Consider the following 14,753-nt stretch of genomic DNA (forward strand, 5'->3'; position numbering starts at 1 on the left):
CCTTCCTATCACACTGTGTTCTTCACTTGCTTCCACAAGCCAGGGGTCAGAAACACAGAGCCAGTATATCATCCATCATCTACTGATATATATATATATAGAGAGAGTAAGTGAGTGAGAGAGAGAGCAGGGGAAAAAAAGGAGAAATGGGGATGAAGGAGGAAAAGGGACAGTAGACTTTGTATCAGAAGTCCATTTCACAGTCGAACAGCTGTTGAGATGATCAAACAATCTCATAAGAATCAAAGCCAACACTTGGAGAGACGGTGAGGTAATCTCATCTAAAAGCTTTCCTAAAAGCTAATGAGATTCCCTATGGTGTAAATCCATTGAGCTCTGCTCTTCTTCAGAAACTGTTTTCTTTCTTTTTCCTCTTTTCTTTTTTACTTCTGATCAAGGCGTTTGCTAATTGTCAGTGAGATTTCCTCTGATCACTGCTTTCTTCTAAAGCATGGGACATCACTGCTTTAGGGACGCCTTAGCCTAGCCAAGTTTGAAAAATCACTGCATTAAACCACATATTTCATCCAAGCTTTATTGTGTTCTTTGAACAGTCAAAGAGAATTTTATAAGAAATGTAGAAGTCTGAAGATGTTAATTTTTCACCACACAACCAACTGTCCACATCAGAATAACCCAAATCACTAAAAACCGGTCTGGTTGTATAGCAGAAAAACACCAGTGAACCCACCCCTTCTACAATAGACCTGTCGATTGCTCTAATTGAGCAATCCTTGCTTTTATTTGCTGAATTTTATTTTTATTGTTCCAGGGTAACCAAGAGGGAACCAATCCGGTGGATGCAATGGCTCAGTCCTACACCCCAGCGCAGTTTCCTCCTCCCCCACAGAATGGTCTTCCTGGAGATTTCACCACACCCCATGGCCTTCCCACACAGGACTACACAGGACAGAGCCGAGTACCTGAACACACCCTGACTATTTACACACCTGCACAAACACATAGCGACCCTGCAAACAGTGACAGCAACACAACAACCATCACCACCAACACAGTGAGTACTAACACAATAATGATAACACTTAATGGGAAGACACGGACATCTCATCTGTGAATGAAGTTACATGGATGTTCAGGATCAGGGGTTCTGTTCTTGCCTGTGTGTGTGTGTTTGCATGTTCTACTTATGCTTTGTCGGTTTCCTCCAGGTCCTCCGGTCATCTCCACCAGTCCAAAGATATGCAGAGTAGGCTAATTGGCATTTCTCAATTACTAGGTGTGAGATGTGTGGGTGTGTGCATGCTTGTGCACTGTGATAGACTGGCTCCTCCTACAAGATGTACCCTGCCTCATCCCCCAAGTCCCCTAGTATAGGTTCCAGGCTTTCCACGATTGTGTACAGGTAAAACAGTTTAAGAAATTAGTAAGAGTTTATTTAAAAGCCCCTACTGTAAGTGTGCCCCATTTAAAATGTTGATTCGGGCATCTAATCCACCCTACTTTTATTTCAACCAAGCAGGAGCCACACCTGCTTCTATTTCTGATTTAGAATTTTAGTGAATTAGATGTGGATTCTACTTGGTTAATAAAGCTTAATTTGCGCAATTAAAGGAAATTTTACAACACCAGCAACTCACTAATACACAGGCCACAAAACTTCCAGTGAGGCAAGGGTATCCTGAATCTACAAAACTTCGAAACAAACCCAAATAACTTTTGTTTGGTCTGTAGAATCTGTTTGGCAGTAATTTGATTTCTTGGCATGTGGTGCAATCATGGACACATTTCACAAGCATTTTCCTGGCATTATGTACCTCATCACCCTGATTGAATTTCATTACCCCTGTTCTAAACCCACGTTTCCAGATGTGTCACCTCTCACTGCTGCATACTAATGGTCATAACCCAGCAACCTCTCCAGGCAGATGAGGCCCCGTTTTGGTTCCTCCTTTCCAGCACCCTGACATTAGCATTTAAAAAATGTGAAGGTTAGACTCGGCTCCTTTTATCATTTTACAGATTTGGTCAAATTTAAAAAGTGGTTAAGTTATTCATGTTGTGAGTTCATTATCCGCTCTTTATCCCGGGGAGGATTGGAGGTGCTGAGTGGGTGCTGCGATTGTGATATGGAAGATTTTAAGCTAATTCTTGTCTGGGATATTGGCGTGAAAGGAATAGAGTTACCAGAACTGGCCAATAAATGGCGGTGGAATGGTATTACATGGTCCACTGTCTGAAATAATGAGGGAAGAATCTTCATGTGACATGGATATAATGATATGTCAGAGACGGGATTATTATAATACCCGAGTGTGTGTCATAAGCTGTCATGTCTCCTTATGACAACTCATGGCCAATTACTCATTTGTTTTGAGACAGAGGACATGTAGCTGTTTGTTGCGGTTGCATCACAACCCTCAATGTGTCTGTGTCTCAGGAATTATCCGGCAGGAGAGTTAGGGAGAAAGCTGTTGGAGACACTTTGGATATGGACATTGCAGCAGGACTCACATTTGTATCTGTTTTTTTTTTTGTTGTTGTTGTTACTTTGCGTGATTATTGTGACAGTAACAGTTTCTCCAGTTGCTGCGATTGAGAAGAAGTGTGCAGTTTGAAGAAAAATGGATAATAAGAATAAAAACTAAAAAGCAAAATGAACTTTAGGGTGGCATCTGTAACTCATCTGCACGACACATGTTGCGCTAATTACAGAAGTTACAGAGTAGAAAGATCGAATCGACTGATTGCTGTTTGTTTTTTCTGCAATCAGGAATGATCAGTACGTTCATAGAAAGCAGCCGGTGAGCATCGGCGACGTTATCGATCGAGCGGAATCATGACCTTTTCTAATTACACACAGTGGAATGACAGCGACACTTGATAACCGTGCTTTCTTACAGTTCAGCGAAATCTCCACTTTCATATGTGGTGTTTATTACACTCCTGCAGGGTGTCTATGAGCCTGAGCCGCCTGTTCGTAGGACGCCACATGCATTTTGTAACAGTTAATTTAACCCTGATGATTTTAATGTGTAAATGTGATCTTTTTAAGTGATTTGTCAGCGTGAGACACACAGGCTGCTGTAGTGGAGTCAGTCTCTCACTGCAGGAGATTGGGCACTGGAGCTCATCATACAGATTACAGCAACTTGATTGCATGCAGGATGTTTAGGAATTCTTAAAGAAATAAAATCATAAGACTTCCTCGCTCTAACCTTAAACCAGCACGTAACGTGTTGAGTTTTTGTATTTGGAGAAGGAGACTGTAGGAAATATTGTATTAACATTGGAGAAGGCAACAGCATACAAGAGGGATGTATAGTTTGTAATTTATTAGCTGGTGCAGAAGGATTTTTAGAGAGAGGCTCATGACTGACTGTTAGTTTGCGTTCCTCTAGAAGAATTCTTGTTAACCTGTAAATCAAATCAAATGTGCAATTTAATACATTCACCTAGTAGGTATAGGGTTTTTATTTTTCTATGTTTTATCCTTATTTAGCATATTTCTGCCATTATTTTTCAATCAGAAGCAATCAGGTATTGAAAAACAGTTTTTTGGATGGGTTGAATAGAAAACTGCTGTACAGAGATAAATGTTTTTTTCACAATGAAGTCGTACCTACACGCATTAGTTATTTACAATGCTCCTGTCCTGTAAAAGTTTGTTTTCATATACTGTATTGGTAACCATAACAACCCGTTTCCTGTCGTCAGGACGCAACATGACATGTTGAATGCTTTGACACCCACAGTACTGTGGATGATTCATTCAAACAAACACGCAAACAAATGGAGCTTTGGCCACAAATTACTCCAGGTCTGGAAACAAACAAACAAACAAACAAACAAAATAAAAACAAGTGTTGGTGGGCACTAAAAAGATAGCATCCTAGTCAGAAATCTTTGAGAAAGTAAAGAAGCATTACCTATATCCGAAAAACTATTAAAGACCTTAGTTGGTTTGATTGTTGGACAGATTTTTTTACAAAAAAATAAATTGAATTGAAATGTAAAAATAAATTATACAACATGCAGACAATACTGTATGGTCATGAGTTAAAGGTGGATTCAAAATGATAATGAGTTAATTGGAAACCATTTTGTTTTAGACTAGAATATCATCACTCACAGTTAATATTAATACTTACTGACCAACCAGAATCCATCAGTTTAAAATCGATGCAGGATAAATGATGAGTTTAAGCTTTGAAAGTAATTAGGATAACGTTGAGTGTGATGAAAAACGACCCTTGGTTTTGGTGTGGTGTTTATTCATTCTGCTCTGGATTCCCATGCTTACAGAGTTTACTTGTAATGAGACAGAAGGAAAGCACTTTTTTGGGTTAGGATACTACAAATTTGTTGAGTTTAGTTGTGAGAAGTTGGAAAGATTCTTGAAAAGCGATTTGGGTTGGGAGAGTGCAGGGCTATAGAAGAGCCGCAGGGCATCCCTAATGACTCACCCAGCCAAACAGATTAGGCGTACAGCATGGCCTCCTTTCCCACGCTCTAAATCATTCATACTACACTGTCTTCAATCTCTTCAACTGAAATAAATAAAACAGGTAAGGTTTGGCAAAATAGGGCAAAGTTAGGGAGCGCGATACAGGAAAGTGGAGACATGAAAAGGAAGATAAAGAAACAAAATGAAGGCAATAGAGAGGTTTGGGGAAAGACAAGCTCCCTTTTATTCTTGGTTTCCATTTGCCATATACGTGGAACGAAGATGATCTTTAAAAGGAATAAGGAATGCATCCGGTCCAAAGGAAAAGCACGAAAAACAGCCATAAAATCTATTTATTACTTTATTACTTACCAAACTCCAAACTTTTGATAATGATTGTAAACAGCACTTTATGCCGTACTCACTGCAATTTAGGCCAAAGTGTTTTTAACAATAGGTAAATTTAGATCACAGGGAGGAATCCTTGGCTCGAAGAGAGCAACATATCCGGTTGATGAGTTTAAGGAATCCCAAAAAAGGACTGAAAGATCTTCTACAGTATATGTGAAATAAATGGACTGTTTTTTTTTTTACACCATACTGTACATGCAGCTCTAAACAGCACGAGATCAATACAGAGTGATGTATATCGAAGAAATTACCTTATTTTAAGATAAGCTGTGACAGCAGTTGTGAACAATAAGCTTGAGAATACACTTGCTGTAATAGCCCAAGGTTTTACTCTGTATGCCCTTCCTGACTCAACCCTCTCTTTTTATAAGAGCACTATTGAATATATACTGGACAAAAAAAATAAATAAATATATATATATATATATATATATATATATATATATATATATATATATATATTCAATTCAATTCAATTTTATTTATATAGCGCTTTTAACAATGGTCATTGTCCCAAAGCAGCTTCACAAGAAAAAAAAGGAAAGATTTTTTTTTTTTTTTTTAAGAAAGAAAAGAAAAGAAAATATTTGGAAGTGTGTATGTGTGAGAAAAATGTGTCTAGATAATAATTAAATGAATGAATGATGAATGAAATGTCTCTGATGAGCAAGCCAAGGGTGACGACGACAGTGGCAAGGAAAAACTCCCTGAGATGGCAATAGGAAGAAACCTTGAGAGGAACCAGACTCAACAGGGAACCCATCCTCATCTGGGTGATAACAGATAGAAATAACATCAAGTGTGTTGTGCAGGTGAAAGTTCAATATATCAGAAGTTGTGTAGATTCAGTTCAGCAGTAGGTGCAGAGGGCAGATGGGGTCAGATCACTGGAAGCACAGGAGCAGGATGTGTAGCTCCAGCCATCATAAAGCAGAATCTAGCTGGAGCAGGTCCTTCTCAAGATGCTTTAGAAACCTCGCAGGGTTGGCCTTTGTCTACTGAAGCTGGCACAATCTCCAGATGTCTCAGGATGGGTAGAAAAATACAGAAAAGATGGAGAGAATTAGCGTAGTTGCCATTCAGGATAAGTGTAATGGAGTATGAGGTTATGGGTTGAGTTACGCGTATGCCAGATTAAAGAGATGCGTCTTGAGCCTACTTTTGAATTGGGAAACCGTGTCTGCTCCCCGAACAGTGTCTGGAAGGCTATTCCAAAGCTTTGGAGCCAAATATGAAAATGCCCTGCCCCCTTTTGTAGATTTTAAAATTCTGGGAATTACCAGAAGTCCGGAGTTTTGTGATCTTAAGGGACGTGGTGGATTATAGCGTATCAAAAGACTGGTTAGGTATGAGGGAGCTAAACCATTTAAAGCCTTGTATGTAAGTAGTACTATTTTGTAATTAATTCTAAATTGAACAGGTAGCCAGTGCAGGGATGATAATATAGGTGTTATATGATCATATTTTCTGGATCTAGTGAGAACCCTGGCGGCTGCATTTTGGACTAACTGTAGCTTGTTTATTGAGGATGCAGGACAACCACCTAGTAGTGCATTACAATAGTCCAGTCTGGAGGTCATGAATGCATGAACTAGCTTTTCTGCATCAGATACGGATAGGATACTCCTAAGTTTGGCAATATTTCTAAGATGGAAAAAGGCTGTTTTTGTGATATTGGAAATATGATTTTCAAAAGACAAGTTGCTGTCTAATATCACGCCCAGGTCTTTTACTGTTGAGCTAGTAGTAACAGTACATCCTTCTAAACGCAGGCTGAATTGTGAAAGCTGTTGTGTGCTGGTTTTTGGGCCGATGAGCAATATCTCTGTCTTATCTGAATTTAGTAAAAGAAAGTTATTGGTCATCCAATCTTTTATGTCCTGGACACACTCTGTTAATCTAGACAACTTGGGTATTTCATCTGGTTTTGTTGAGATGTATAATTGGGTATCATCAGCATAACAATGGAAACTAATCCCATGCCTTCTAATGATGTTTCCCAGGGGAAGCATGTAAATTGAGAACAGGAGAGGTCCTAAAACTGACCCTTGTGGGACACCATATTTCACTGGCATTACATCAGACGGTACTCCATTTAAATCTACAAAATGGTATCGATCAGACAGGTATGATCTAAACCATTTTAATGCCTGCCCCTGAATACCTATATGATTTTGTAGGCGGTCTATGAGAATATTATGATCTATGGTGTCGAATGCAGCACTTAGATCAAGTAAGACTAATATTGAGATGCAGCCTTGGTCTGAAGCTAAAAACAAGTCGTTTGCAATCTTAACTAGTGCAGTTTCTGTACTATGATGTGGCCTGAAACCTGACTGAAATTCTTCTAGGATGTTGTTTTCCTGCAAGAATGTGCATATTTGAGCTGATACTACTTTTTCTAATATTTTTGATATGAACGGAAGGTTTGAAATCGGTCTATAATTTGTTATTTCATTCGCGTCCAAATTAGATTTTTTAAGAAGCGGCTTAATAACTGCCAGCTTCAAAGGTTTAGGGACGTGACCTAGATATAATGAAGAATTAATAATGTTTAGAATTGGCTCTCCAACTGTAAGCATCACTTCTTTTAAAAATCTGGTTGGTATTGGGTCTAACAGGCACGTTGTTGATTTAGCTGAGGTGATAAGTTTATACAGCTCTTCCTGTCCTATACCTGTAAAGCACTGAAAATTTAAATGTGAAGCTCTTGGCTGAACTAGATCATGAGATGCTATTAGAGGTTGAACCTCTGTTATTTTCTTCCTTATGCTATCGATTTTTTCATTAAAGAAGTCCATAAAATCTTCACTACTAAAATGTTGTGGAGTACTCTCTGCAGGCATCTTAGGTTTTGTTAGGCAGGCTACTGTACTAAATAAGAACTTGGGATTGTTTTGGTTTCTTGCTATCAGTTGGCTAAGATGCTCGGTCCTAGCGGTTTTTAGAGCCCGTCTATAGCTGCACATACTGTCTTTAAACGCAATTCGAAAAACTTCTAATTTAGTTTTTCTCCATTTTCGCTCAAGGTTACGGGTTGCTCTCTTTAGGGCGCGAGTATGACTATTGTACCAAGGAGCAAGTGTTTTATCTCTGACTTTTTTTAATCTGATGGGAGCAACAGTGTCTAATGTACTGGTAAAAATAGTACCCATGCTGCTGGTCACTTCGTCTAGATCGTCTGCATTTAGGGGTCTAATAAGAATTTGGGACAGATCCGGTAGATTACTTGTGAATCTGTCTTTAGTAGTCGGATTCATATTTCTAACAAATCGATAACGTGGAGAGACACAGCTAATCTGTTCTACGGGTAGAGTATATATCAGGAGGTGATGATCTGTGATATCATCACTTTGAGTTAAAATCTCTATATTAGTGACATCTATACCATGAGATATAATTAAATCTAGTGTATGATTACAGCGGTGAGTTGATCTATTTATATTTTGTTTAACCCCAAAGGAATTTAGTAAGTCCATAAATGCGAGGGCTAAAGTGTCATTAGCATCATCTACATGAATGTTAAAGTCACCTACTATCAACACTTTGTCAGAGTTAACAATTAGGTCTGATAGCAGATGTCCAAATTCTTTTAGAAAATCGGCATATGGCCCTGGGGGTCTGTACACGGTGGCCAGAGTAAAATATAGCGCGGGTTTATTATGTATTTCATTAAGTGCAACATTAATGACGAGCACTTCAAATGAGTTAAACCTGGGCCTTATTTTCTGAGTAACAGTGAGTACATCTTTGTAGATAGTGGCGACACCACCACCGCGACCAATTAGACGGGGCTCGTGCTTATAAAAATATCCTGACGGAGTAGACTCATTCAGACCAATATATTCATTTGGTTTAAGCCAGGTTTCAGTGAGGCAGAGTGCGTCAAGGCAATGATCTGATATAATTTCATTAACAATAAGTGCTTTAGGCGTAAGGGATCTAATGTTGAGAAGTCCAAACTTTAGAGGTAGACTTCGATTACTTATTTGGCCTTTTTCTGGTTTAATGGTTACCAGATTGTTTCGGCTGGATTTAACGAATTTATTCTTTTTTCTCACTAATCGGGGAATAGACACAGTTTCTATAGTACAAGCTATGTGTGTGCGTCTATTAGTATGGTGAGTTGTATTGTGGCTGATATCTAAAGAATCTGAGGTATGACTTACCACCAGTCAGATGGTTCGTAGTGTCCTGGAGATGTTGTTGGAGAGGACCGCTGCTCCAGCTCTGCTAGGGTGCAGGCCATCTGTGCGGTAGAGCCTAGGACGCTCCCAGAAAACATTCCAGTTATCAACAAAGGGTAATCTCTGTTGTTGACACCAAGATTGTAACCATTCATTGAAGGCAAATAATTATAAATATATATATTTTAAAACTATGTAACCTTTCTATAAGATCAAACATGATAAAACGGTTTAAAATCATAAACCAGACTCGACTTACATTCCCTTTTATCTCACTCTTTTACTAGAATAGTTCGAGGTTGGAGATAAGTTCCACATATGGTCAGGATCACAGAGTCTCATGCACAGAAAGATGAAGTCTGTATGAATAATAGATATGATATACATCCAGCAATAGATTGGCTGTTCACCTAGAGAGAGGTGAAGTGGATTATAGTGTCTGCTTTGTCTTTCTCTCATTCTTCCTTTACAGTATGTAAAAAAAATAACCTGTCTATTGTTTCCTTTATTATTCTGCTCTGTTTTTCTCTCGGAACTTGTTTAGTCTGTAATTCTATTAGTACGTTAGACACAACATACAATGACCCAGTAGTTATTTTATATGACTTGATCCCTGTAGCTGTAAGTCATCTATAGCAAATGACTTTGGGATTTCTGTTTTGGGAAAGTAATTCAGAAAGCTGTAATAGATGGAGGGAGCACAAACAATGGAGGGAAATTATGACGAGGTAAAATAAAAAGCAGAACATTATCTCTCATCCTGGACCTCACTCCAGTCTGAGTGATCTATCTCTAGAGAACCTCCTTCAGACTGATCACTGGAAAAAAAATGTAGATGTTTGATCAGCTACTCCTCGTGTTTTACTGTACAGTCCATTGAGGGAAGTGAGAGCGGAATTTTATCAGACTATCATCACTCTCTTCTCTATCGCTCTCTCCCGAAACGTTTTGTATTTGATTCCATTTCATCTGCAAGCCTGCTGTGCAGAAACCCCACAACACAGGAAGAGATAAGACGTGCTTAAACACACACTGTGTACTGTGGGCCATTAGAGAGACAGAGAGTCAGACAGAGAAAGAGTTTTTAAGATTGTAGTTTCAGTTTCAGGTATTTTTTGTTTTTACTTTATTGTGCCTAACACATCCAGGGTGTGTCTTTGTCCCCTTAAGTGGTTATGGACAGGCTCTGGAACCACCCTGGTCCTTGAAAATTAATGACTAAATGAACTACAGTATTTCTCCATCATGTCGTCTCTCGACCTTTTTTATAGTATACTGTGACTTCAAAATGGTGTGTGATGAACTGGGTGTTTTAAAAGAGAGGAAAAAGCACATGATCGGAGCTCGGACCTCGGAGATGGTGCCAGTGTCAGCATTTAGAGAACAGTAGTGTGTCAGTTAATGTTGAGGTTATTGGACTCTGAAATGGTGCAACAGAAAAACATCCCATAAAAAATAATTTTGAATCTAAAGAACATCGATGCCACAGTAGTGCCTCACACAGGACTGGGAGTCAGACGGAGCAAAAGTGTCCTAACTCTCATGGGTAATTCGAACTCAGCAAAAGTGGGTGAATAAAACTTTCCTCTTGGCCAAAACAGTTATTTATGTATTTATCTATTTATTTATTTATTTATTAATTATTATTATTATTATTATTATTATTATTATTATTATTATTCATTTTTTTATGTTATAAATATCATACAGAAAATGTGTATGGCCAAAGAAGCTAAATCTGAAGTTTATGCAACATGAAAGTGACCGATCTTGCTTGCCTAAACATTTCAAGTATTGATACTAAAATTAGTGTAAGCTTCTAGAAACGTTTTACCTGCAAAATGCTCTGCTTAAATCAGTTTTTAGCTAAATCTTACAAAGCTACAAGTCTGTAGTGTTCGTAAACATGTCAAATTCATGTTGCAATCTTAACGATTCTACATTTTAAAATAATACACTTTTTCAGGTTTATGTCTTTTCAAATGAAGTTATATCATAACTTTTATCTGAATGACAATTAAGATTGTTAAAATATTTGAATAAAAAATGCTATATAAGACGGCATGAATTTGTATTTAGCAACTGATAAAAATATTAATGACTATGCATACTTTCAAAAAAAAAAAAAAAAAAATGGACTGGGAGATAAGAATCATTAAGTGTTATGAAAAGTCGTGTTCTAAGATCTGATCTTACTTTTTTACCTTGGTGAGACACTTTTTAGCACCAGTGTGTTTTGGCCGTCTGAAATGGGTCAGAGAGAAACGTCTCGGGTTACTTTGCTGTAACCCTGTTCCCGGAAAAGGCGGGAACGAGATGCTGCGTGAAAACGCTATGGGAACATCTTGTCATGTTGCCGGTTGTGAAGCATGTGTGTACCAAACACGCCAAATTTTTGACTTTTATAACCTCGGTCAGGTGACGTCATCTGATAGGACGCACCTGCAGATTATAAATAGGAGTGAACCGGAAACATTCCTCAGATTGATTTGTCTGAACGGACGTCCGGTCACATAGGCAGTGCGGCATTGGAACGCAGCATCTCGTTCCCACCTTTTTAGGGAACAGGGTTACAGCAAAGTAACCCGAGACGTTCCCTTTCAAAGGCTACACTCGATGCTGCGTGAAAACGCTATGGGAACGAGAGTGCCAACGCCGCCGCACTGCAAGTGTCTGGACTCCAAGGTTGTGTAGCGTGTGCGCACAAGGCCGAGAAGGTCTCAGAACTATGTCTGGGTAGCTGACTCGAGGACATGTGAGCCCGGAGTAGCATGAACATCCAAACTATAAATGTAATAAATGTGTGCGGAGAGGACAACCCTCCATGTCACACACTTGCTGCAGGGGAATACCTCTTGCTAGTGCAATAGATGAGGCGATCCCCCTGGTTGAATGAGCTCTGATTCCTAGAGGCGAAGTGAGCCCACGCGCCTAATAGGAGAGGGCAATAGCATCTCTCACGCCGCTTGCGGCTTCAAAACATGTAAAAGCTGCTCTGACTTACGCCACTGGCTAATGCGGTGGACGTACATCTGAAGAGCACGTACTGGACACAGTAAGTGAAGTCTCTCCTGCTCCGAAGCTGTAAAGGCGGAGGACAGAAGGCTTCAAAACAATAGGATGCATATTGGAAAATGTGTGCAGAGAGGACCAACCCCTTCGCGTCGCAGACTTGCTGCAAGGGAATACCTCTTGCTAATGCAATTGATAAGGTGATTCCCCTGGTTGAATGAGCCCTGATTCCTAGAGGCGAAGTGAGCCACGCGCCTCATAGGAGAGGGCAATAGCTGTCTGATCCTCTTAGAGAGGTAACACCATTTAGAAAAAACATCTTAAGGGTCAGAAACCTGAGGCGCTGACTCTAGTGGTTCAACAAGGGGCACAAGCCAGAGGACAAATTTGTTCTCCAGAAACTCCAGCACTGAAACAATTCAGCAGTGGACTGGGTCTACCTGCTTCGTCATGCACCAACTTTCAAATACATTCTATTTGAGGGGAGGCAGTCCTAGTACTTGGAATAGTCTTAATTACGCTGGCTGGAAGACCAGCTTGACTTAGAGTCAGAGAGTAGTAAAGGGGACATTTGCTGATCTTGCGAGGCAAAGAGGTCCACCTACGCTACATGAAATTTTCCCAGAATGTAAATCGCCCTGAGGGACAGGAATCTGGTGCGCTAGCTATTTAGCGGCGCGAGCACAGTCCGCCCTGGCGATTAATATATATGAGACTGCCATTGTGTTGTCCACCCGCACTAGGACATGGTAGTCTCAACTGCTGGAGGAAGTGCTTTAGGACCTGAAATAGAGCCATGATTTTGAGGCAATTGATGTGCCGTGCAAAAAGATGGCCTCTCCAGCTCCCTTGGGCTGGACGGTCATTTAAGACCGCACCCCAGCCCATGAGGGAAGCGTCTGTCGTTAGCATCTACAACGACAAGACGAACTTAGAGTGGGACCCAGAGTCAGAAACCGGGGTCTGAACCACATAGGAAGGGTACGAAGCACCTGGCGCGTAGCCCTTATTGGGGATTGGCCCTAGAGTAAAATCCCCTAGTAGCCACAACTGAAATGCTCTCATGTGCAGAAGGTCCAAAGGTGTCACCGTGGATACAGCTGCCATGAGAGCTAAGATCTCTAAATGTGATGGTCACTTTCTGGTCTAACTTGATTTCCTTGACGGTGTTGAGAATGGATTCGACACGAGCGGGAGACAGCTGTGCCCGCTTACGCTCAAATTCCATGTGACACCCAAAAATGTTGTCCTCTAAACAGGAAAAAGCATGCTTTCCTGGCATTGGATCTCAATCCTAGGAAACAAAGATTGGCTAGAACGACATGCTGATGTAGAAGCTCTAGCTACTGAGACTGGGCCAGCCAATCATATAATTCAATACGGATGCTCTGGAGTCGTAAGTGCCAGAACTACATTCATGTATTTTGTGTATGTGCGGGTGAAAAAGCTACACCAAATGGAAGGACCCGATACTGGTAAGCTTCGCCCCCGAAAGCGAACCTCAGGAACGTCCTGTGTTGTGGCAATATTTCCATTAATTTATTTTTAGATAGCGGTAAAGCCCGCAAAATCTAAAAAATTTGACACAGCCCCCCGTTCCTCTTGCACTTTCCGGTTTCATGGAAGTGAGAACTGAATCCTGTAGTTTCTCTGTACAGTGCTTAGTGCCCAGGGAGATATACTTGGCAGTAGCTTCCACGCTGCCAGTTTCTCAGAAAGGGGCAAAGCTCAGCAGCTTGGTTAAACGGGGGGGATGTCAGATATTCGGCATCCTGAAACACGGCAGGAAATACCCGAAGAACTAACATTTTATTGGAGACTGGAGTTGCCCGAAACACCAGTGGTGGCGGAGCAGGAACACCAACCTCCTGGGGGTGCCAGGGAGAACACTTCATTCTTTAAAAGAAATTTCTGCGTGCCTCTCCCCATTGGGGGGCCACCCCCCACGTTCCTGGGCACATGAACCTCAGGGCTTCTTTGTGAAGACAATATGCCAGTCTGACCTCTTTTGAGGCGAATTGCGTGACGCACCCCAATCTTGCGAGGGGGTGCCCAGCTCAAAAACACTCTCCTTGTGTGTTTCATGCCTCGCAACAGTCAGACCCGGTCGAGACTGGGTGGCCGACAGTCCCGACTCTTGAGCAAGGCGGGGAAGCAATTTCCCGAAGGCTTGTTATATAACTTTGCCTCATGAACCTAGTGGCGACCGAGTTAACGACATTGGCAAGTAGGCCGGGAGGCGAAATGGGGCATCGAGGAGGAATACACGATCCTTTTCCTTAATGCCCCTGAGATTCAACCAAAAGTGCCTCTCCGCGGAGACCATAGCAGCCATAAAACGGCCGATAGCACAAGCCGTCTGCTTTGTTGCACGAAAAGACAAGTCTGTGGCCCGGTATAATTCCAATACGCCTTACCTTGCAGAGCCCCACCAGTACTCAAGTCTCTCAGCAGGTCAGCCTGGTAGGCGTGCAAAACCGCCATGGTGTGCAATGCGTCAACCCGACCTGCTGCCTGAAAAGCTTTTCCCTCCAGGGAAGATAAAAGTCTACACAGCTTTGAAGGAAGTAATAGCTTTTCAGGAAGGATGATGTCCCAGAACAGAGATAGCCTGGAAGCGTCTCTTCTATCTGGGTGTCATCATATAACTCCGCGTTTCTACCTCAATTATATTTAAATAAATAAATAAGTTGATGGCAGGAAAACACGGGATGAATACAGCTTACTTCATGAAAGGG

At 40.9% G+C, this 14,753-nt stretch overlaps 1 protein-coding gene across 5 annotated transcripts in view; it reads left to right on the plus strand.

Annotated features, from left to right (window-relative positions):
• LOC128515708 (RNA binding protein fox-1 homolog 3-like) overlaps window positions 1–14,753 on the plus strand; it is a 214,124-nt gene that overhangs the window by 154,692 nt on the left and 44,679 nt on the right. For all 5 annotated transcript variants that reach the window (XM_053489838.1, XM_053489837.1, XM_053489840.1 and 2 more), the window contains one exon: window positions 773–1,015. In XM_053489838.1, the coding sequence (XP_053345813.1) occupies window positions 773–1,015 (243 nt within the window). The remainder of the gene's footprint in view (window positions 1–772; window positions 1,016–14,753) is intronic.

The sequence above is a fragment of the Clarias gariepinus genome, chromosome 28 (genome assembly GCF_024256425.1).
Source record: "Clarias gariepinus isolate MV-2021 ecotype Netherlands chromosome 28, CGAR_prim_01v2, whole genome shotgun sequence".
Lineage (NCBI taxonomy): Eukaryota > Metazoa > Chordata > Actinopteri > Siluriformes > Clariidae > Clarias > Clarias gariepinus.